Source organism: Pangasianodon hypophthalmus, chromosome 22 (genome assembly GCF_027358585.1).
Source record: "Pangasianodon hypophthalmus isolate fPanHyp1 chromosome 22, fPanHyp1.pri, whole genome shotgun sequence".
In the NCBI taxonomy this organism is placed as follows: domain Eukaryota; kingdom Metazoa; phylum Chordata; class Actinopteri; order Siluriformes; family Pangasiidae; genus Pangasianodon; species Pangasianodon hypophthalmus.
In genome coordinates, this window is record NC_069731.1 from 17572127 (window position 1) to 17595468 (window position 23342).

The 23342-nt window shown below is 38.7% G+C and overlaps 2 protein-coding genes across 2 annotated transcripts; both read left to right on the forward strand.

Annotated features, from left to right (window-relative positions):
• Positions 1–871: 871 nt before the first annotated feature.
• Positions 872–3339, forward strand: si:ch211-161h7.8 (thiosulfate:glutathione sulfurtransferase). The gene is made up of 4 exons (XM_026938246.3): positions 872–1073; positions 2061–2183; positions 2789–2951; positions 3039–3339. The coding sequence occupies exons 1-4, from the start codon at positions 941–943 to the stop codon at positions 3091–3093; spliced, it is 474 nt and encodes a 157-aa protein (XP_026794047.3). The 5' UTR covers positions 872–940; the 3' UTR covers positions 3094–3339.
• A 2322-nt stretch (positions 3340–5661) lies between these two features.
• drd3 (dopamine receptor D3) lies at positions 5662–22905 on the forward strand. The gene is made up of 8 exons (XM_034298150.2): positions 5662–6193; positions 9204–9503; positions 10732–10844; positions 13882–14018; positions 15803–15996; positions 18978–19049; positions 19905–20262; positions 21989–22905. The coding sequence occupies exons 2-8, from the start codon at positions 9216–9218 to the stop codon at positions 22183–22185; spliced, it is 1359 nt and encodes a 452-aa protein (XP_034154041.1). The 5' UTR covers positions 5662–6193; positions 9204–9215; the 3' UTR covers positions 22186–22905.
• Positions 22906–23342: the final 437 nt, after the last annotated feature.

Consider the following 23342-nt stretch of genomic DNA (forward strand, 5'->3'; position numbering starts at 1 on the left):
AGGAATACACCCTGGATGGGGCACCACACTCATTCACACCTAGGGGCAGTTTATCTTAGCCAATCCCCCTACTGGCCTAATGATTTTGGAAGGTGGAAGACAACCAGAGAACCCAGAGGAAACCCACACAAACAAACTGTGCACAGAGAGTTACCCAAGCTCAGGATCAAACCTGGGACCCTGGAGCTCTGAGGCTGCAGCGCTGCCCAATGCACCACCAAGCCTCCTATTACCCAGTCTGTCCATCATATGATTCACAGTTCCAGGGTCCCTGGTTCAGCTCTCCACGTGTCCACATGTTTGTGTGCATTTCCTCTAGGTTCCTCCCACCTCCCAAATACGTACCAGAAGGTGTATTTTCTGTTAAATTGCCTCTTGTGTGAATGAGTGTGTGAATATGGGTATGCATGATGCCTCTCGATGGACTCGCATCCCATTCAGGGTGTATTCCTTCCTCATACTCAATGTTTCCGGGATTCATAGCAACCCTGAAGATGAGTGAATGAATGAATGAATGAATGCTTTTCCTTAAAGTCTAAATCAGGCTGAATCACAAATAGCTTCCAAATCCCAAATGTCTGTATTTTAAAAACAAAAACTTATAACTGTTTTATAACTTTTTTTTTTTGCTTTACTTAAAAATGTATTACACTGAAATACAGGCTTATTTTCCATCAATGAAAGCCAGTTAGTGCTTTTGTTTGCCAGAGATATATTCAGAAATGAATAATAATGATCCATTCATGTGCATGCTGTCTGTCCCCCGCAGTGCTCTCCTGTCTCAGTGATGGACTGCAGTAGTCTATAATATAATAGGATTAACAGAAAGTGGGCAGGGCTTTGCATACACCAGCTCTGGCTGTTGACATATATTGCTCATTACTCATGCTGTAGTTTGCAAAACCTCTGTCAGAAGTGAGACCTCAAGTTTCCAGTGACTATGATGGTGTACCCGATTTTACGGCGTGTTATTGTATCTATGTCTGCGTTTAGACCTGTTCACTGTGTGGGGCTCAGAGCTGGACTGAGGACATCATGCATTCATCACACCAGAAAGGAGAAATCTGATCTAGGTAAAGACAGAAAAAAAATCCTGCTTTGCATATAAGTTTTTTGAGCTATGGGAATTGATCATATGGCTTTTCTCTATACAAATAAATTTCCTAATTTCACATTTCCTAATGCCCTCCCACAGCTACAGTTTGCTTATACAGTTGATGGACTTGAAGCACTCTGTTTCTCTAGAAACCTCGATTATATTTTTACAGTCTCTTCATTTTAGCTATTTTTTTTACAGCATATTATCATATTCTTCTGACTGAAAGCATTCAGTAGAATAGAAAATTGTTTTAAAAATCCTACTAAAAGGCGTACTTTAAGATTTATTATGTGGATAACATGCACGAAAATCACACTGTAAGAAATACACACCACCTTATTTTTTTAATGTAAAATACCATTAAAGATTTCCGTGGACCCGTTTTCATTCTTTAATATATTTTATGATTATAAATTATGTAAATTAAAACCAGAATAAATAAATTATAAAAAATAATATATACATAGCTAAATACATATCTTTAAGGACTGTTTAATAACTGCTAAATACATATCTTTAAGGACTGTTTAATTTAATTACGCAATATATATATATATATATATATATATATATATATATATATATATATCATAGCCAGAATACTGAGTATACCCAAGCTCAACATTGCAAATTCATCCTAGATATGTTTTTTCTCTGTTATTTATGGCCTTTGACAATTTGCCGGCTAATTATAAAAGCCTCTATCTCTTGTACCTGTGGGTTCATAGGGCGCCAAGTGAGCTAGATTTAGTGTCTTATCATGTACAAAGTTCTACAAACATTAACTCATATTTTACAACTGGAAATTGCATACCCTTTTTCTCCTTTTTTTATGACGGGCTTTTATTCTAATGTCAGTGTAACTATTAGCAAAATCAGTTTAGTTCACATGAGGAACCGTCCTTTGATTCTGAGCTGAGCCTAAATGACTACTAATTCAGTATTTGCTTTATGATTTCAGACTCAGTTGTGACATATGAACAGCTTAAGATGATGCTGGCCAATCACAGTGTCCAGTTATTTGACATCCGAAATCGGGATGAGTTCCTGGCAGGCCATATTCCTGATTCTGTCAATATTCCACGTGAGCAAAATCTCATTTAAATAGACAATGTTGTACATCATAATTTGCATTAAACCACAGTGCTTGTTGCACTTGTTCGAATACATTACCATTTCTATGTTAACAGCTGATTCACAGGGCTTGCATGGTGGACTCTAGGCATAATAAAGATAGAGAGAAAATAGAGGCTGGTGAGGGGAATGACTGTTTATAGCTGCTATAATATCAGTGATAACAGGAACTAACTTGTCTTGTGGATGTTCCACAACATTAATTCTATTTATAACTAAAAAAGCACACTGTGTCATTCATTAATAATAAATATTGTAATCATTGGCAAATTGCTGTAGTATAAGAGAAATAAAACACTTCATGGTGGTAACATTTCACACTACCCCAGTGTGGATTATTTTCCTATAACAGCACCCCACGTTGTGTTTTATTCCTTATGGGATAAAGACAGTTGTGGCTCAGTATTTCTGGTCCTGAGCTTGTGACTAAAAGGTCAGGCCCTTCAGCAAGTCCCTGAACTCTTAACTCAACTATAAGTCAATTTGTACCTAAAAGTGTACCTAAATGCAATGTCTGATCATGCCATCATGCTGTCATTTACCTTCCTTAAACAGTGGGACAGCTTGAGGAATCATTGATGCTTTCTCCAGAGCAATTTGAAAAGCTTTTCAAGGTGAAGGCCCCCAAAAAGGAGGATGACAATATCGTCTTTCATTGCCAAAGAGGCCGTAGGAGTTTAACAGCTCTTGAAACTGCCTGGCGTCTGGGATTCAGCAGGCGAGTAGCAAAGTATTTGTATGCACTGTGAGCTTCATGCTAGGCTTGGCTTGCTAAACTAAAATGCTCTCTGCTTCTGTCTTTCAGGGCACGTCACTATGCAGGAGGATACAGTGAATGGGTTGAAAAAGAGAAACAGTAGCTAATCGGTGTGTAAAGCACGTTCAAGTTTGCCATGCCACCATCACTTTAACCTTTTCGATTTTGCTTGAAAAAGACTTTTAAGTAAATAGCTGCCATTTAATCTACTTTTGATTGCAGTCTTTACCATTCTGTTCACTCCATGTAGGATTTAGCTTTAATCTGCCAAGAGTTTGTGATGGTATGAATGTAGCCTTTGAATGCATACTGAATAAAAAAAAACAACAATATAAGGTTTCATTTTTGGTGTCCACTTGAGATTATTTGCTGTTAATAAATGGATTATTTGGGATTTTTGTGGAACCAAGCACAGAATGATATGAAAAAGCAAGAAGTGAGGCTGGGGCTGATTTCGTTCTTGCCCAGACTGTAGATTAATGCAGGCTATCAGTGACAGTCCTGTCAGGTGATTACACAGAGTGAAACACACCCCCTAGATTTGATCTCGGTTTAGCTGAATATTTCAGACATGTCATCAGCAGTGACTGAGAAAGTGCATATGAATGAATGTGAACAAGGTGGATTAATAATTCTATCATCCATTTATCCCAAAATACCTTTGGAGGAAAAACTAAAAGTTGCTAGATTAAACAGACATTGTCCAATCAAGTACAAATTACACAAAAGGACACATGACAGAATTGTAAGTTTTTATGTTTACTGTGTCTGGTATTTGGAAGAAACATGAGATGAGAATAAAACATGAGAATAAAAATTAGAAATCATGAATGCCGCTGCCTATCTGTCTTTAAGTGTGTGTAACATATTGCCCCACATCATTCTTATTAAGCCATTGATGAGACCTTGAAATAGTACTTTGATCAAATTTAATAGCTTAATTGTTAAGATACTGATAGATATTAGACTTTAGCTTCTCCATTAACGTCATATGGTAAACGTTTCATCCTTCTCACGGAGAGACTGAAGTGAAAGGGTGCCAACCCAAAAACAGGAACCACATGAGCGAACAATCGGTGTGTAACAGTGGCCAGAAGGAGGCAGCAGAGCGATACTGTAGCTTTAGTATTTTTATGGCCAGAACTGTAGAGCCAGCATCATGGCCACAGGTGCTGAGGAACTAATTAAACTGATGCAGGATAGATGTGGCCATCTTTGCTGTCAGACTGATGTACAACTCAAGGGCAGCACATTTTTCAGGCTGATCCCCAGATCAAGGTTAACAAATCGTGCAGCAACAAACTCCTGTTAAAAAAAAAAAAAGGCAATTACAAAGCGCACAACAACTATACAACTATAGATGGAGCGTTTTCAGGAGTCCACTTATTGATCACTGGGACTATCTAGTCTTGGTCTGAGACATCCCTCCAGTCCCTGAGTCAACCAAATTAATCCCAGAGCGTTGTTTCTGTACACTACAGTGGATCATAGATGGTCAGGATATCAGTAAAGTACAAATTATCTCTTTCTTTCATCTGGATTTGCAGTTTGCTTCACATTGTTGTTAACGTCGATCACAGTTTCTCTTTGTCTTCATCACACAATAATGCTGCAGGCTGATGGCAATATAAAAACACCAGTCCTAAAATAAAGCCATAAAATTAACACACACACACCCATCCACACACACACACACACACACACACATACTCAATATGCAGTTCCCTAATGCTCTAATGCTTTAATCAAAACAAATACTTTTCCACACAACTTGGCTGTTGCATATGTTAATATGATAAATGGAGTTTCTAATAAAGGTCAGACAAAGCAGTGGAAAGAACTTCATTCAGATAGATACAGACAAAGATGGTTAGATAGATATACAGGCAGATACCAGGATGGATGGATGGAGAGAAGGATGGATGAATGAATGGATGAACATACAGGTAGCTGGATGAATGGACAGACAAAGCCAGGCTGACATCTAAACAGACACAAAAAGAAAGATAAAAATAGATACAGACAGAAGGGATTGATGGATGAAAGGATGGCTGGATGGTAAGACAGAAAGTTACACAGATAAATAGAGATGGATGAATGGATCGATGGATGGGTGTATGGACGGATGTATGGAAGATGGATAGATGGATGGAAGAACGGATAGATCGACAGGTGGACAGAAGAATGAACAGATGAAAGGGCAGAAGGACCTACAGTCATGCAGATAGATAGATAGATAGATAGATAGACAGATAGATAGGTAAAATACTCAGCCATACACACAAAGGATTGATGGATGAAAGAATGGCTGGATGTATAACAGACAGTTATACATATGAATAGAGAGACAGATGGATGGATAGACAGACTGACAGGCATGCAGATATACACACAGAAGATAGACAGATGTATGCATCTATCTATATGGAGATGGATGCAGGGATTGATGGATGGATGGATGTTAGCAGATAGATAGACAGATGGATAGATGGAAGAATGGATGGACATACAGTTAGATAGATCCTGCTGTAGGTTTCCATAGTGACTATAGAGTGTATTATAAACCAGGATTTCTTTCTATCTTTCCCCGTTTCTTTTCTTTTTCAAACAACATGAAATAAAAAAAGATTTTTGAAAGGCAAACCCTACAGCAGTAAATAGTAGTGTAAGTCAGACTGTCAGAGCAGAAGGCTGTTCAGTTGTAGATATAACTGAGCCAGTCTGGGCTTCTGGGTTCAGTAGTCCAGCAGCAGCAGCAGCGTGGAGAGCGAGGACCATCACTCACTTCTCATGTCCAATGCTGCTTTAAGGACTTCTGCGCTGATGGACAAATCTCAGATCCATCTTTTGCACTTTGTTGAAAGAAGATCTGGTGCAGGATGTTCTCCAGCGTGAAAAGCGCTCGGCTCGTGCACACGGGAACAGCTGGAAAAGGCGCGCGCTCTCAGGAGCCGCACGGAGATGCGTCCGCACGGCACGTGCTCGCAAACAACTCCTGGATTTTAGTGAAATAAATGGATGACAGAAAGCGCAGTGGGGGTCTTTCAAATCCTCTGTGCAGCACTGTGCATTGATGCCAAGCTCTATATGCTCTCTGTCCTGAAGAAGACAGGGGGGGAAATGGAGAAGAGGACAGGCGAAGTGTCGGGAGAAGTTTGAGCGCACAGGAGCAGGTGCTTTCCCGAGCTGAACGAGCAGCACAGGTAATACCATCAGCATGGATACTTTTATTCATATTCAGATCATATTTCTCCATAAAGGGGTTATATGCATGTGTGTGTATGTGAGTTAACCATGTATGAATATATATATATATATTTATAAAACCAAATATGACTGATGTATTAAGTTTCAAAACTTCACAGTTTAGTTCATAAGAAAGTTTATTAAACATGATCATTAGTGTCCCAGTTTTCAACAACTTAGGCATGGACTCATCAGAAAGTCTGTCTGTTTTAGATCAGCAAGCTGATCCTGTTTCCTCTGTTCACCCAGAGACAGATAAGAATCAGATATTATACGTTAGTTAATGCGATTTGTTCCTTTAGGTTTCTAGAATAATCTAATAACAGGCTGCAGTATATCCATATGTGTTCTGTGAATGGACTACCTGTCTGAATGATATTACCCCTGTATGAACATATAGCACTCATATACATATAACACTGAACACTCATGCAAATAATTATTATTCTCTAGCTCAAATTCTGCAGGAGACATTATATTTTTCAGTATTATGGAAGAGGTATTTATCTGAGTTTTTATGATTGATAATGATAATGGTGTTCCATCAATGGTGTCAAAAACAGTAGTTAAAAAAAACTGTTTCTATTCTTTGGATAGTTATAGTTGGATACTTGGATAGTATCAGAACCCAGTCCCGTGTCCTAACACACACACACACACAAACACACACTGTCTGGAGAAACATGTTAGGAACCCTTTAGGGAATTTAATGACTTGTCACTGCATGTAATGGGGAGGTTTACATAGAAAGCTAATCTCCTTTTGGACCTACTATAGGCTACCATGACTTCCCGTGGGAATACCATGTGAATTTTCTATAAATAAATAATAAAAAAAAAAAGGATTTATAGGACACCTCTGGCCCTCGGTCACTATTTAGAATCTCTCAGAAACAATTCTATTATGTGTGAAAATTTTGCATTAAAACTTGTGTATTTGTTGACACCTCTTTCATAAAAAACAAAAACTGAGACAGGACTATTTCATTTGGGGTGAATTTGTGAGCTTTAGCCTAATTTGTGATCCAGTCTGTCTAATCTTTCTGTTTATTATCAATTAGTCAAAACAAACCACATTGATTCATTTTACAAAAACCCATTAATTCCTATTATTCTCTATATTAAGAGAGTGACCCTTTCTGCACACTATGTAGCTTATATTAGGAGTTTTGTTAAATTTCCAGGGATTAATGAGAACACAGTGGCTCTAGGCTAAATGAAATGGCAGCGTCAAAACAGAGAAAATAGAGGTCGAATGAGGATTGACCCGCACTATTGTTAATATTAATGCTGCAGCTGAAATTAAACCCAGTTTAAATTGATGTACAATTAAAACTGCATGTGGTGGCATTCTTTCTCACTCTCTCCTTCAATCCAGTCTCAATCCAATTTCAAAGGTGATTTATTGACCTGACAAAGGCACATTTATATTGCCCCAAAGCTTGGAAATTGAACATTTTAAAGAACAACAATACTGCTATCAATACAATTCTATCACTACTTCTAATAGCTAATGTGTGTAAGCATGTGTGTGTTTGTGATAAGGTCATTTACATGTTTCTCTGATGGTGACACACAAAGGAGATACTGAACTGTGTTCCCGATCAACATAATTCATTCCTAAATACTTACAAGTTTTTTTAAATTCAGGATAAATTACATTTTCTTATTCAGGATTCTTCACATTTTCCCTAGCATTTCCTAGCAGTTAAGTCATTGCTAATTCCATTCCAATAACTACTTCTAGTGCACTATAGTAAAGCAAAAAAATCTGGGAGAGCAAATGCTAACTAACATGTGCCTGCTCCAAGACATCATTTATGCAGCATCACAGGGCAGCTGAACACACTCAGGGGAGACACTAACTTCCCTTGTGCTTATACATGAGTTAATAAACACCTGCAATTGGTTAGTGTCACTCAGATTGTCAAGGGATAAAAAAATTCCATCCCTCCACTCAGAGAACATGACAGTTAGATTCTGTTGAACTCTGAACATTCAGTCACAGAGTGCAGCAATCTCTTCTCTTTAATTAGGCAGGATTGTTTGTGTCTCTGTAACCAGTCTATGCTGTCTGAGTCTATACTTCATTAGCATGGTTCTCAGTATCTGTTAGTATTTTAAAGCCAAAAAAAGCATTTAGCTTTATTTATGCTGATTTATGCCTTGTATTAAATTGATTTTGATTGTTTTTGTCTTATCATGCTTCTGAGCCTGTGAAGTCTTAGGTGCTAAGCCTAAAGAATGACACAGGGATATTTGAATAAGGAGACTGCGGTATTCACTGAGCTTGTGGTACTGCAGAGGTTTACAATATGAGTGGGGATTGCAATTATTTAGGTGGTTCCAGGATTTGCCCTTTTCATGTCCATATTATTAGTGGATATTGTCCTTATTCTGCCTCGCAAGCACTTTTTGTGGCATACCAATTCATCTTACAGAACTCTGCATACCATGACTTTTCACTCTTACAGAAAAAAGGACTTCAAATTTAGAACTTTTTGCAGTTTTCCCTTTAGGGGAATCCTTAAAGGTTCAAGGTAGAACCATATAATAGAGAAAGGACCAGAAAGGTTTCCAAGAGCATATTAGAGTTTTATTACATTTGTCATGTTTTTAATTTTATCATTTAAATGCTGGCTCAAACAGGCAGTGAGCCACTGAGAACCCTCTGTAGCCTCTGTTCCATGGGGACAGTAGGTCCAGGTGTACGCCATGTTCAGAAAGGGAAAGCAGGTCCACACTCTACTGTAGGCCCTGTTCAGAGGAAATGTAGGTCCAGTTTCTGCTGTAGGTCTTCTTCATTTCCATACCCTCTCTGTCCCTCTTCTCTTTCATGTATTTTACTCTCTCATTCTGACATGGTCAGAACTGAGCTTTCTTAGCTTTGCTCTTAGTCTACAGCTTTAAATCTACAGTACTGGAATGTTTTCCCTCTCAGTTTCCTTAATCCATGCCTATTTCGCAGGTTTTACTATCCATGGCAATGTTACACAGCAGTGAATGGTGGTGGAATGACTCTGAGCGATCTGCAAATGCGATGCCGAACTCCAGCCTGGGTCCAGCTGTGGAGGATGTGGTGCGCAACTACTACGCCATGCTCTATTCGCTACTTATCCTGGCGATTGTATTCGGGAATGTGCTAGTTTGTTTGGCAGTGGTCAGAGAGAAGTCGCTTCAAACCACGACCAATTATCTTGTGGTTAGTCTGGCTGTGGCTGATCTGCTGGTGGCTTCGCTGGTCATGCCTTGGGCTGTCTATTTAGAGGTGAGCACAAAGAGATCAAAACCAAATTTATCAGGCACTGTAGCTATATTGACCCTGACCAAGATAAAGTGGTTACTGAAAGTGAGTGAGTGAGTGTGAGCGTGGCTATATTTCATTTTAGTATTGAGTAGATTGATGGATGTTGTTGTGTCTCAGTGTCTCCGTCTGGCTGGGGGTCTGAGGCAACAGGCTGCAACAACAAAGTTTGTAATCTGAGCCCATGACCACAGGCAAGGTCAAAAAATAACAGAGGCTTCACAGAGAATCACTCTGTACAAAATGGGCAGAAGACAGCTTCCAAAACAATTTGGACAAAGAACTGGAAAACAAAGACGCATGGAAGTCAGAAACTTGTTTGAATTGTTTGAAACACAAAGGAAAAATATAGGGCTAGAGTAATGAATACAAAAAGCAAGAAATAAGGAATAAAACACTTGGGGTCATGCTGTTTTAGGAAAATAATCCAAGAGATTATAATCATGTGATCCAGCCTGATGTGAAGAAGAGTTACTGTTACCATCCCATAATGGATTATTTTCCAAAAACAGCATGTCATGAAGTGTGTTATTCTGCTTACACCACAGCAATTTGCCAACAATTACAAGTTTTAATTTATTAAATAATGACACGTCTTGCTTTTTTTTTTTTTTTTTTTACTGTTTATAGTTGCATTTAATGCTATGGAACATCTGAGAAACAAGTTAGTTCTGACATACATTATAGCAGCTACAGGGTCTTAACCTCACCAGCAATCCAATCAGACTTAAAAATTCAACAGCGCTATGGTATACACCCGCAGTAAACAGGGGGCCTCTGTGACACATTAGAGGAGAAAAGCTGTTAACTCTAAATTGTTCAGTTCATTAGAGTGTCACAGAAATCGCATTATTTACAATTGAGAGCAAAATTTCAGTCGGTGAAAGCAGAGTCTGTAAACTAGAGATGAAGCATCTCTATCAGAGCTTTATTAGATACAACTCAACCTTCGATGAGAACTGCTTTTCACAAAGGAATATGGAAGATGAGAACTGTCTGCGGATGTGTTTGTGCACTGCCTCTTATTCACCATGTATTATGGGAGAACTGTCCAAATGGGGAAAAATGTATTCATCTTGGTGCTTTGTAATGAGGTGGAAATAAACAGTATTTGTCTATTCAGGATCCATTCCAGTAAAGCAATTATGTTGCCGAGAGTTTGAGAATGCATGTAAAACTGCTTCATTTGCAGGTGGTTGGTGGCTCTTGGCTCTTTAGCCGTTTGTATTGCAATATTTTTGTGACGTTGGACGTGATGATGTGTACAGCCAGCATCCTCAACCTGTGCGCCATCAGCATCGACAGGTAACGTCACCACTAATTATTCTCGGTGCTCCCTGTAGTGAGGAATTTAACATGATATATGAAAGACCGAAGTTGATCCAATTCAGAGAGTTTCAAATTCATTATTATTGAGCAGCAACTGCAAAATGCAGTGCAGTCTGACAGGCTCTACAACAAACCAGTCAATTGTGAAATAAGTTTGCTTGTCTCATCGTCTCATCTCAGCTGCCTGAAGTTTCCTTAAACAGGTTTTGTACTGCTGCAGAGTTAGGTCACTCATTGCCATCTCAATGTCTTCTTGAAAAAATGAACTAAGCAGATATGATAGTGAAAACAGTAATGTGTTGTTCCACGATTGGGGTACCATTCAAATACATAAATTAAAACATTAATAAACCAGCCCAGCACTACAGCTCTTAGAAAAAAGCATTTGTGCCTGTCCTAGCCCACTATATCTACACTATCTATACTGAAATATAATAATTAAAATGCTCAAAAAGTCATATTATTGTTACATGAATGTATGAGTCCAATAGCTTGAAACATCCTTTTTCATGATTCATCCATTATAAATTATAAAAAATTGTATTCATTTTACATGAACACATTCACCCTTATGAAATATTTGGAATATTCCACAAGCCACATGTACAACAGGAAGTTGCATCATCCAGATTTCCTGAAGATCATAGGAAGAAGAAAATTAAGTCCTTTCCTTCCTGTTTCTTTATTTTCAGTGATGTTACGTTAGTGATATTGACTGAGGGGGTCACTTTGAAAGTACAAACCTGTTAGCCAAATTATAGATTGAAAGTAAATTATTAATTACAAAAAAGTACATTTTAAGTAAATCATTAGAATGTCCTTAATGTCCTCGTGCCATTAGAATGGATTAATCACATTAATGTGTATTTGCTACTTCTATGCTAAAAACTCTTTTACTTTCAACCCTGAAGTTGTCAGCAAAGAAACTATGTAAAAATTAGATTTTGTTGCCTAACACATATTTTCCATGGTTAGATGCATACTTTCAGTGTTGAAAAATTATTAGAAAATGAGTTACAAGAGTTAGATGGCACCATAATCTTGGAATCAACCTAATAGGGTTGTAAATATTATTTCCGTGCTGGGGATATTTCCTGTCAAAAATTGGATATTTTACTGGACTAACTACACTAACTTTGTCAAAATGTTATTTATTCAATTTATGATGACCACTGATCCAACCCTAGTCTTATATTATCATAAAGGCATCTTTAGGCCATATATTTTATGTACCAGGCATTAGTATGAAATATAGAGTGGAAAGATTTATATGCCTAGAAGGTGTTTCCTGGCTCTTCGCCACTCAAATTAAGAACCAGTTGTATTAATTTCATTACTTTAGCATTAATTGGTTAAAAAAAAGAGGGGGGCGTGGGGGCTATGGTGGCTTAGTGGTTAGCACTGTTGCCTCACAGCCCTGGGGTCGGGGGTTCAAATCCCATCTCAGATCTGCCCTGTGTGTGCAGTGCTTTCATGTTCTCCCCGTGCTTCAGGGGTTTCCTCCCCAAGTCCTGGAAGCTGATTCACTTCCAGGGTGTCCTGTGCCCTGAATCCCCTGGGAGAGGCTCCAGGCTCCCCCACAACCCTGTTTAGGATAAGCACTAGAGAAAATGGATGGCAGAAAGGAGTGTACTTCAAGGCTATATCTGAATGAACCGGATAAAGCTCATACTTCATTTATAAAAAGCATGAATCAGTCAGTTTCAAGGCTTTTACACATGAATGTTAATCCTTAAGTAAAACAGATTTGTTTTCTCATTATGTATTTTATGATAACAGTAATACAAGCCATCAGGAGCAGGCTCAGTATATAAATTTACTATAATTTTAATTATCGCTTTGATGACTTTCTTAGAAATGGGCCACCATTTGTCACAATAAAACGGGCACTTTTAATTAACTTTCAAAGTTCATTAATTTGCATGTAGTGAGGGTGTCCGTGGATCTGAGGGGATTTTAATTACACTCTGAGCTGAATGGCATGGTTTGAACCTTTATCATCATTGTCATTATCATATCAATTATTTCAGTAACAATTCAAAATGCAATCAGTAGACACGGTGAGCTAAACAGAGGAAAATAATAGGTCTGTTCGCATGGAGTGAAATGGAGAGACTACAAAACGAGGACATTAATATTAATTCTGTTTAGAAACAGAAAGCTATCTTGATTATTACACTTGTTCACACACATCCTGTGTCTGTCTTTCTGTTTTTAAACCCTTCTTTCTAATCCGTTCCAGTATCTAGCCTACCTCTTCACATTCCTCTCTGCTCTTACTCCTCTTACTCCAAACCACGCCATCAAAGCTATTTAAACCTGAGGCCCGACGCAGACTGCTGGGTGAAAGTGTTAATAACACACCTGTCCCGGACTTGTCTGTAATTTATTATTAATACCAATACACCATTACTAACGACAGCCTAAAACCCACTGAGAGCAGAGATGTAAAAACACACAAATCCCTCTGCTACAGTAATCATATTTTAAGGGGTAATAAATAAATGCCTCTTCATTTTGAGTGAAGCGAAGAGTTGAATAATTAAAACCCCTGGGGCAGCAAAATGAAGCGCACAATTATCATGTGAGATAGAAAATAAAAATGTAGCATAACCCAAAGTGCACATAATCAAGGAGTGAGGGTAAAGGTGTTCATGAATTTAAGTCCTAAATGGGGAGAAATGGCATGCAAAAATTATCCCACCATCACCTTATATATTTGACAGGCATACTTTATATTAAAATATTAAAATTTATGTTTTAGAATAGACTGCAGTACTTAACTGCCACATCTTTTTTTTTTTTTTTTTTTGACTCCTGGTCTCAACACACCTTTATTATAACCATATAACTATCTTTGATTGTCCAATTTCTGAGAGGATGGCATTTAGTTACGGAAACTGCTTAAAGAAATCTTTTGGGATTAACACTGGTATATATCTATTTTGTAAAATAATGTTTTCCTTTGTCTTCCTATATCACCTTTCTGAGCAGTCTGGCTGTTTCTCTGCAGGTACACAGCCGTGGTGATGCCTGTACTGTACAACACAACTGACAGTTCACGTAAAAGAGTGTCAGTCATGATAGCCACAGTGTGGATCCTGGCCTTCGCTGTCTCCTGCCCTTTACTGTTTGGCTTCAACACCACAGGTAAGGATGCAGAAGTTTCTAGTCCTGTATCAGTCACAGAATTCCAAAGATGCTTTGGGAATCCCATTTGTTGCATTTTCTTAACTGTTGTGTGACCATAATTTATTTAAATGGTAATATGCAGCCTCCTAACATAGTGTTGTTGTTATTCTTTAATGATTATTACCCGAACTGGACCTTTCTAACACAGTATTTTTTTTTACTGCTTTCAGACAATTAAAACATGCTGTTTTGTACTTGTTAGTACACAACAGTTGAATATATCGAAAAATATAATTTGACAAAGTTGTATTATTTTTCAGAATTAAATAAGTTAGGACTAAACCACAACACGGCATGCAGTTACAAGAAGATAATCAGCGACAAAGTGAAGACTGTTACCGCAGATGATTGTTTTCCTATAACAGCATGTCTCCAATTGTTTTATTCCTCTTTATTCTTTTTATATCACAACAATTTCCCAACAGTTACAATATTTGTTTACTGAAGAATAACCTGTCTTTTTTATTCATTTAAACACCGAAAGGTACATTTTAATATTGTGGAATGTCCACAAAACAAGTTAGTTCCAGCTATCACTTATGTTACAGCAGCGATAGACAGTTACTCCCATATTTTCTACTGACGTTAATCAAATGTTATTCAAGAAATGCAGTTTGTTACCATAAAAAACCACTCTTCACCACTCTAGACTTTTCTATGGCAAAAAAGTGACTAACCACCGACTGTGACTAACCACCGACAAAACACTGACACTGGAAACTCCTTCCATAAATGTTCAGTAAATGTTTCTTTACAGAATACCACAATATCAACAATTATACATTTTCTTTGTAAAACAAAAACATGCTTTTTTTTTGCTTTGTTTGGTATTAGACTTAGATTATAGACTATAGAAATGATAACGTATTAGAACGAGCACATTAATATAAACCTGTGATATGAATTACAGCCTGCACTATTGTCAGAACTGCTTGTTATAAAAAAAATCAACACCTTCTGAAAGTCATAATCAACAACTGAATAGCATTGTGCTACACATGAAAACAGCTCATGATAATGTAATCAGACTGGAATATTACTGTGTGCTGATTGATTGGAATCAGAGCTGGGATTCGCTGCTTCATGACACTGAATATTAGATCAAACGTCAACAGTAAAGAAATTATCACAGCTGAGTTGTTGTTTTTTTTAATGGTCAATACCATCGAGACCTTTCAATCAGATTCAGATAAGGATTTTCAATGTAATATGCAGAGCAAACCCTGCAGCCACTTGACCTGTGTAATCAGTTAATTAGTCTCTGGCTGAGATGTAATGGATGATATACAAAGAAGCCTTCCAGGAATAATACAGCAGCTTTCTCACATTGGTTTCCAATAGATTATTCCTGCACCGTCTTCACCAAAGGCTGATTAGGCATTAGATGTTTGATTATATCACCATAGAAACAAGATCATTCAACAGTGCAGTCCAAAGATTTGTACAGATTGAGCGTATTGATTACATGTTAAGACCCAGCTGACTCCATCACCCCCAACTCTTATCACATCATGGCTTTAATGTCTAGAGCACAACTGAAAATGAGCTAATTTTGGTGGACGGTAATTGCTAATAACGGCAATTAGATAGTATAGACACGATAAATTCCCTAAAGTATGAGCCCATTAGTTTATCACCAATTTCTAATGACGTTATAGTGAGTCAGTTTAAGATCTTATACACACTTTCTGTTATTACCACAAGTACTATAAAATGTATTTATGGTATGTTTGTGTTTGCAGACGATCCACTGGTGTGCTCCATATCGAACCCTGATTTTGTCATCTACTCATCTGTAGTATCGTTCTACCTTCCCTTCGTGGTGACGTTGCTGGTTTACGTGCGCATCTACATCTTCCTCAGGAGGAGGAGGAAGAGGATAACGTTCCGGCAAGCCAGCAGTGAAGCTCCACCAGGATCTACACTGCCAACTGCAGTAAGAGTAACACACATGTTCATGCAGAGGTTTAGCAGGAGGGGGTGAGGGGGGGAGGTTGATGGAAACACAAATATACCATAAATACATTTTATAGTACTTCTGGTAATAACAGTAAGTGTGTATAGGATCTTAAACTGACTCACTATAACGTCATTAGTGGGCCCATATAATGGGCCCATATTGTAGAGGATTTATTGCAGCTTTACTATCTCATTGCCATTATTAACAGTTACTGTCCACCAATTGGATTTCAGGTTTAAAATATTTTATGACAGATCTTCATGCTTATTCATGGGCAGTTAGCATAACACACTAACAATGCAGATGATTTTATATGTTTCAGATCAGTAATAATAATAGACATATAATAGATAATAAAAGATAAAAGATAACATTTTCCCAGGCTCCCAAGTGGCGTTCACCCTAATGGTGGGAGATTTTTCAATTTTGAATCCCAATGATGCCACAGGAGCCAAGGGAGCAAAATTGGTCATACTCTCTGGGTGGGAGGGATGGCATACTCTCTTTCCCCTGTCAATCACCTGGCCACACTAAAAAAATCACGGGCATCTGTGAGTTCATGCATGAGGAAGTGGGTAGATAGCACTTTCCTCTGGGTGTGTTACTCTGCCCTGTGACACAGCATGAGCAGCAGGTCGAAAGTCGAACGTGTCTTGAAGGAAACGTGTTAGCCTTCACCCTTCCCTGGTTGGCAGCTGTCGAGTGATAGGGGAGAGCTGGCTGGTGATTGGCAGCTGAACAAATTGGGGAGGAAAACTGGAAAATAGCATTCTTGCATCTTGTTTTAATAATTTTCAGTTGGAACTGTAATAAAGGCATTTTTTTTGGCAATGTTATTAAAATGACAGGATTGGTTGATGGCAGAAGTCACAGTCACCACACTTAGTACTATCTGGCATCCAACCAAAATGCATATGATCACGTCATATTTATCAGTATATTTGTACAGATCACGCAGGTCATGCAGATCAACCGAAATTAATTCCTGACCAAGTCAATGTGTTCATATTTTGTGAAAACATACAAGAGACCATAAGATAATTATAGAAGAATCTCTCATGCATAAGGTGTTAGTGTTCCAGCACAGCATGTTACAGATCAATTTTGGATCACGTGCCAATTTGGTATTATATTTCTCCATTTCAGAGCCATTTTTCCCAGCAGAGCATGTTAGAAAGCATCATCTGTCACTGAAGCAGATCAATCTAAGCCTTATCCATGATCAGCAGACATGGTTTCCATGTCATTCCTTTGAAATTGAGCCGAGACCTTGAACCTGTTCCAACAAGGCCGATTCACTGTTATTTGCTATCGTTCCTCCTCCGATGAGAATTTTTACACAGATCTAAGACATAAGCACAGCACAGGTTGATCTGAATCTTTTTTATAAGCCTCTGTCAACTTATTTTCACAATGAGCTTCATCTTAGCTTCTTTCTAAATTAGCTATAGCATCATTGTGGGGGAAAATAGTAGTCTTTTCAGTTTTCTGAATTTTTTCCACTTTTATTTCTTCAGGTTTATTTGAAATGAATGGGACTAAAAGTTTATTTCAGCTAACACTATGTACAAATCAGAATTAGCAATATGCTTAGAGCATCTACCTGCTTTAACCCACCATAGTAATTGAAATGACTTCGCACTGACTCAGAATTTTTCCCACATGATCAACTGTAAGAGAATTTGCATCTAGCTAGCATTTCTTTAATTTTGTAACCCATTTTTGGACTAATAATTTATAGCAGTAGAATACTGTGCATGTTCATGGGGAGTATTTTTAATTTGCATTTTTTTTAAGCTGTGAAAGGAAAGGGAACTAGCAGAGTGACTTCTATGAGATATTAGTAATCGTCAGCAGTGCATTGAGATGCCTAGACCGGGCGCTGGGTAATTAGCTGGTGTGTCAGTGGGTAAACCGGGCGCTGGGTAAACTATGGTGTGTCAGTGGTAGCTATAGTAGAGATGTAAAACTCATTTTTAACCAGAAGAGCTAGCCATGCTAATTCTCCACTATTCAATTTGGTGTTAATCAATCAAGCTTTTTAAACTAGATGGAAGTGGCAAAATAGCAGTCAAGCCACACAAACTGCAATCTTACCTAATTTTTGCAGCTTGTTTTGGCTTGCATAAAACTCCTAATCACTTTTCAACCACTGTTCTCTGATTTTTTAAACATTTCGTTGTTTCTAACACACCCAAACAGTTCAAATGAGTTTTTGTATGGTGTAATGGTAATTAAATAGTGTATATTTTATTTATTTATTAAATCTGCCTCTGATGAATTCTTATTGCATAACAGATCTTCGGTATAATTTTTGAAACATTTAAAACCTTGTAGACAGTGGCTTTAACTAAACTTGCCTACTCTTTTAAGTTTATATGAACTATATATCATTTAAAAGCTCAAAAGAAGCCAAGAAATTCTGAGGAGACATGAAACTGTGACTTTACCCTGCATTTGCGTTTGTGTGTAAAAGAGGGGTATATACTTTTGCTTAAATCTGAAGGAGATTTTTAATGTCTGTTGTTTGAAGTTTATTCACAACTGTTCAAAAAATTTCTAAACTTAATACATGTTAAATTCTAAAGATGCTGTTTTATTTATTTATTTATTTAGTGGTCATGCCTTATTAAAATGTGCCTGCATGTAATTATCTCATTCCCATGCCTTACTAAGCTGTGGCTACGCACTAAGATCTCGTTACTACGTGTTAAAGAAGTCATGGACACGCACTATTTTTTATTAAGTAGGGATATCACCAGCAGGGCTTCGTATAATATAGATGTGCAAGTCAATTAGTCATGTTTAATAGGTGAAAGACTGTTCTTCTTTCCTCTTCCTTCTCTTCCCTCTCTCTTTTCCCAGCCTGCTCTTAAAACTTTTCTCCCTTTCTGTCTTTTCATTTTCCTTCTCTTACACTTATTTGCTCTGTTTTTCTTTCTGACTCTCTCCCTAAGGAGACCTGTTTGCAAGAGGACACTCGAAAAGATAGACGTGACCTGTCTCCCATCAGGATCAATGTGGTAAATGTGTGTATATCTTGTGTGTGTTAAACTGACACTTGGTATGAATTTATACTCTACTGAAATAGGTGTGTGTCAAGAGACTCCTTTCTCTAATGAATGGCAGTCGAGCATGCTCTTTATTTAGCACAGTGAGTCTGTTTTGTCATGCTGTATTATTTCCCCTGGGGATGCAAGCTGCGAGCTGGAAATTTGCAATCCCGAAGCGCAGGTTCTTACAGCACGTCACGCTGGCTGCTCCATTCCTCTCTCAGGATCTTAATGCTGCACTGTCATACCAATTTTTAACACCAATTTTCATCCCAACAGATAACCTTAACAGTGAACATGATAGTTAATATGGCACTGAACACACTCAGGTCTCAGAGTGAGTGAGATGAGGATGAAGCAGGAGATGCAGAGAGGTCACGTCTTGATATGATGTATAGACTAATTTAGTACTTTCTTACCAAATAGGATAAAATTAGTTTAGAAAAATAAGTGAAGAAAACAATATCACCAGTAGGTTTGTTATAAAAGAACATTACAGTGTTGTATATCTTATAGCAGTAAGCTAAGGGTGGAGCTAATCCTAGACCTAGGGAAAAAACCTGAAATGAAGAAATTAGCTATATATATCGCATTCCGGTATTGTGTATCATGTTTTTTTCTAATTCATCTTTGAAATGCTATACTTATTAAATGTTTAGAAACACCTTTATATTACACACTGAATATTACTTAATATCTAGAGGTTGTTGGAATACTGTTCTGGTTTTAGGTATCGCTCCATATCCTCTCTATTGACAATTTGGACTATCTAGCTGATGACTCAGACAAATACTCTCACATATATTGTTCTTGGAATTGTGATCTTTCCAGGAGAGCACAGAGAAGGTGGTTCGTCCCCGGCTGCTCCCAGGCTGCCTACGGCGTAAACGACCCAAGACCGTCCCCGTTGATAACTCTCTCCTTCCCCCGGCGGACACGCCGAACTACTGCAGCATTAGCCAGGCCTCCTTCGCACGTACAGAACCCGAGCCCAACCGCGAGGAAGAGGCAGGGCAAGAAGAAGAAGAGCAGGCGACTGTGAGGAGTAGTGAGGTGAAGGAGATGTCTAATGGACGTGCTCTCACCACAGTTCGGCCTGCTCGAGTCTCACGATGCAACAACCAGAGCCGCTACAGGAACCGACAGTCCAGAGAGAAGAAAGCCACACAGATGCTGGCTATTGTACTGGGTGAGTACTGCTGCAGGCATGAACTGTAGGTACATCCCTGACCAGATGTTATTTGGGTGGTGGATCACCTAAAAGTCATTGCTGGGTTGGAAAATAGTCCATCAAACAAAGATTTCTAGCCAACAATAGTGCTGTGGTCACAAACACCTGTGCCCGAGACTCCAAGAGAGCAAAACTTGCCATGCTCTCTGGGTGGGAGAGATGACGTTACATTTCCCTTGTCAGTCAAAGTGACACTAACCAATCATGTGCATCTATGATCTCATTTATACACAAGAGATGAAAAAGGATAGCACTTTCCTGTAGGAATATCCCTAACAACATAAATGTCATTGTTGGATAAAGAAACAATCAAACAGCCGAAAATCCACAGCTAAATGACCCTGATAAAGGCTAAAGGAAACTTAACACATACTGTACATGAAAAAAGAAGAACTTTAGCCTTCATCTGTACACCTAAAAGATGGACCAATAAAGTAGGTATGTGTATGAAACCCAACAACGCTGCTGTACCTGATACGCTCATACCAGTCCTGCACACATTACCATAATAGCGTTAGTTCTGTGCTGATGATCCACCGCTCAAATAACATCTGTGCAGTGGTGGTCCCACGGTGGTCCCTTTTATTGATTGCCGGGATAAAGGGTGTTTGACAAAACTGCACATACAGTAACAAAAGTAATTGTATACTTATTGAGTAACCTATGTGGCTAGTGAACCTGACAAAATGTCTGGACTCCTTTGTGACTGCACTGGTGTAGAACTTTCAGAGAGCTTATTTGCATGAATCAATGAAGAGCTGCAGATGGAAAAAAAAAAAAGCCAGTCGATGCAGATTAGTTCTTAGTTAGCTGATGCAGAGTCATTTACCTGCTATCTAACTTTCCTGCTGCGTATTTGGCATGAGCTCCAACTCATCATCTGCTGAAGAAAGATAATGCGCACCTGCTCCTAGGAATCTGGCTGCAAGCCCACTGTAATAAACAGACACCAAAGCCCTAACGTATCTCACTGATAAACCTTTATCAGAATGTCATTCTGGTTTACCACCTGACCTAATCTTTTGAACAAAAGCCAATGAGGGATTCTAGAGTCATTGATTCACTAACCCATCTCGTTGTTAAAAGCAATTAATTAATTTCAAAACATTCATTTAAAAGCAACAGGATTACATCTCGGAGATCACTCTGTGTCCGGGCTGTCTTAGTTGTCAGCCTGGAGCAAAGCTACCTGGGTAACCCTGACGGGTGTCATTTAGCCATCCAAATGAAGTCAGGCTCTGTAAAATGAGCTCGATGGCTTGCTAAGTTCCCAAGAAAACAATTTCACACAATTATTGCTCTGTCTCACGATGTGTTGCGGTCCTTTTGAAAGCCAGCGAACCCTAAACTTGATGAATGACACTGATGGTAATCTGAGGCGTCTGGTTAATTAGGGAGGGAATTAAATCACATTAATGATAGCTGTCTCAGCCCAAAGTCCGACTGGTCCTTTTTTACTTTAAGTTACTTTCAAGCTTTAAGTTGACTGGTGCATCCTAGAAAGAGTAGCTGCTGGGGGTCTAACCTTTAACAGCATTAATCTATAAGCACACTTAGGTATACAAGTTAATGAGCTCACCATGTTTGTTTGATGATTTAATAAAGAGTTCATGCACAGTCTCTTTACCTCTGTGTGCCTGTGTGTGTGTGTGTGTGTGTGTGTGTGTGCATGGATATCCTCCAGGGGTCTTTCTCATCTGCTGGTTGCCCTTCTTTGTGACTCACATCTTGAACACTCACTGCAGGAAGTGTCATGTGCCACCCGAGCTGTACAGCGCCTTTACCTGGCTCGGCTACGTCAACAGCGCCCTCAATCCGGTCATTTACACCACCTTCAACATCGAGTTTCGAAGAGCCTTCATCAAAATCCTGACCTGCTGATCTTGACTTTGCAATTCTTCAAACATTTCTGCTCTAGGATTGAGTGCCAAAATGTCAAAGAACTTTGAAAGCTGGTCGTAGACTGGCCATGTTCGAAATCACTTCATGCTTCCAACAAAGAGCCCCAGTGAACTGGACATTTAAGAGGCCACAGGATTCAGTAATGAAACGAGGGAATAGAGTGCTAGGCTTCTTGATTCTAGGATGATTGAACTGAAGACTATCAAGGGAAAAGTGATTTGGATCATGTAAACAACACTCAAGAATGCAATTGGCATCCGTTGGACTAAAAGCGGGTGGATTACATATCACTTGAGGACCTGATCTGCGTAATATGACCTAAAAGTGGTTTGGGTTGCATATCAGGAGATCTCAAGGGCTCAATCAGCATCCGAGCCTGTACAAATCATGGACGTAACCAGACTTTGTTCTGTTCCTTACACACTTAAAGAAGCTGTTTTTCCAGTTTCTGGTCTGGTGCTTCATCTGTATTTGCATGTGTCTCTAAGAGTCTGTCTCTGCCCTTTTGGGTGGAAATGTTCAGAAAGCGTCCATCCAGTGTTTGAGGAAGTGAAGTATTATTAAGTCTAGTACACGTCTGGGACTAGCTTCTTTAAATGGGATGCTTTGAGGTCTGAGTGGCACCTAAGACTTATGAAAACCATGCTGGGGGCCATTACATTTGTAACATGTTTATATTATTGTAAATTAAAGCAAAAAAAAAAAAAAAAAAAACATCCATGAGCTCTGTTCTGATGAATCCAAAATAGAAACACTGAGGTAGAATGACCTTGAGCCAAGGCATGAGGAATGACATGAGAGAAAAGGATGAAACGCGAAATGAAGGAAAGATGAAGGGAGGGAGGAAGTGCATTAAAGAGAATGAAATCAGAGTGGGTTCATGTTCGAAAGGCCTTTATTGAGCAGACCAGCTGGAGGCCTGCTCCGGAGATGGATGAAGATAGAGGAAGAGAGATAGAGAGAGAGGAAATGTACACCACAATCAAGTGTATTTAGCCCTAAAAGGTTTAGCCCTAAAAGTGCCTGCTTTGTGTGAACGTATTCAGGAAACCTTGGTGTACACACTATACACACACTTCTCAATGGAATGACAACGTGAGTGATGGCAGCTGTCTCTCTGTCTGCTTAATTAGTAA

Excerpts from the sequence above, each read along its gene's own strand:
- si:ch211-161h7.8 (XM_026938246.3), top strand. The coding sequence starts at position 941 with ATGATGGTGTACCCGATTTTACGGCGTGTTATTGTATCTATGTCTGCG. Across the intron at positions 1,074-2,060 it reads AAAGGAGAAATCTGATCTAG|ACTCAGTTGTGACATATGAA; the intron begins GTAAAGACAGAA and ends TTATGATTTCAG. Across the intron at positions 2,952-3,038 it reads TGGCGTCTGGGATTCAGCAG|GGCACGTCACTATGCAGGAG; the intron begins GCGAGTAGCAAA and ends TCTGTCTTTCAG.
- drd3 (XM_034298150.2), top strand. The coding sequence starts at position 9,216 with ATGGCAATGTTACACAGCAGTGAATGGTGGTGGAATGACTCTGAGCGA. Across the intron at positions 10,845-13,881 it reads TGCGCCATCAGCATCGACAG|GTACACAGCCGTGGTGATGC; the intron begins GTAACGTCACCA and ends GTTTCTCTGCAG. Across the intron at positions 20,263-21,988 it reads GATGCTGGCTATTGTACTGG|GGGTCTTTCTCATCTGCTGG; the intron begins GTGAGTACTGCT and ends GATATCCTCCAG.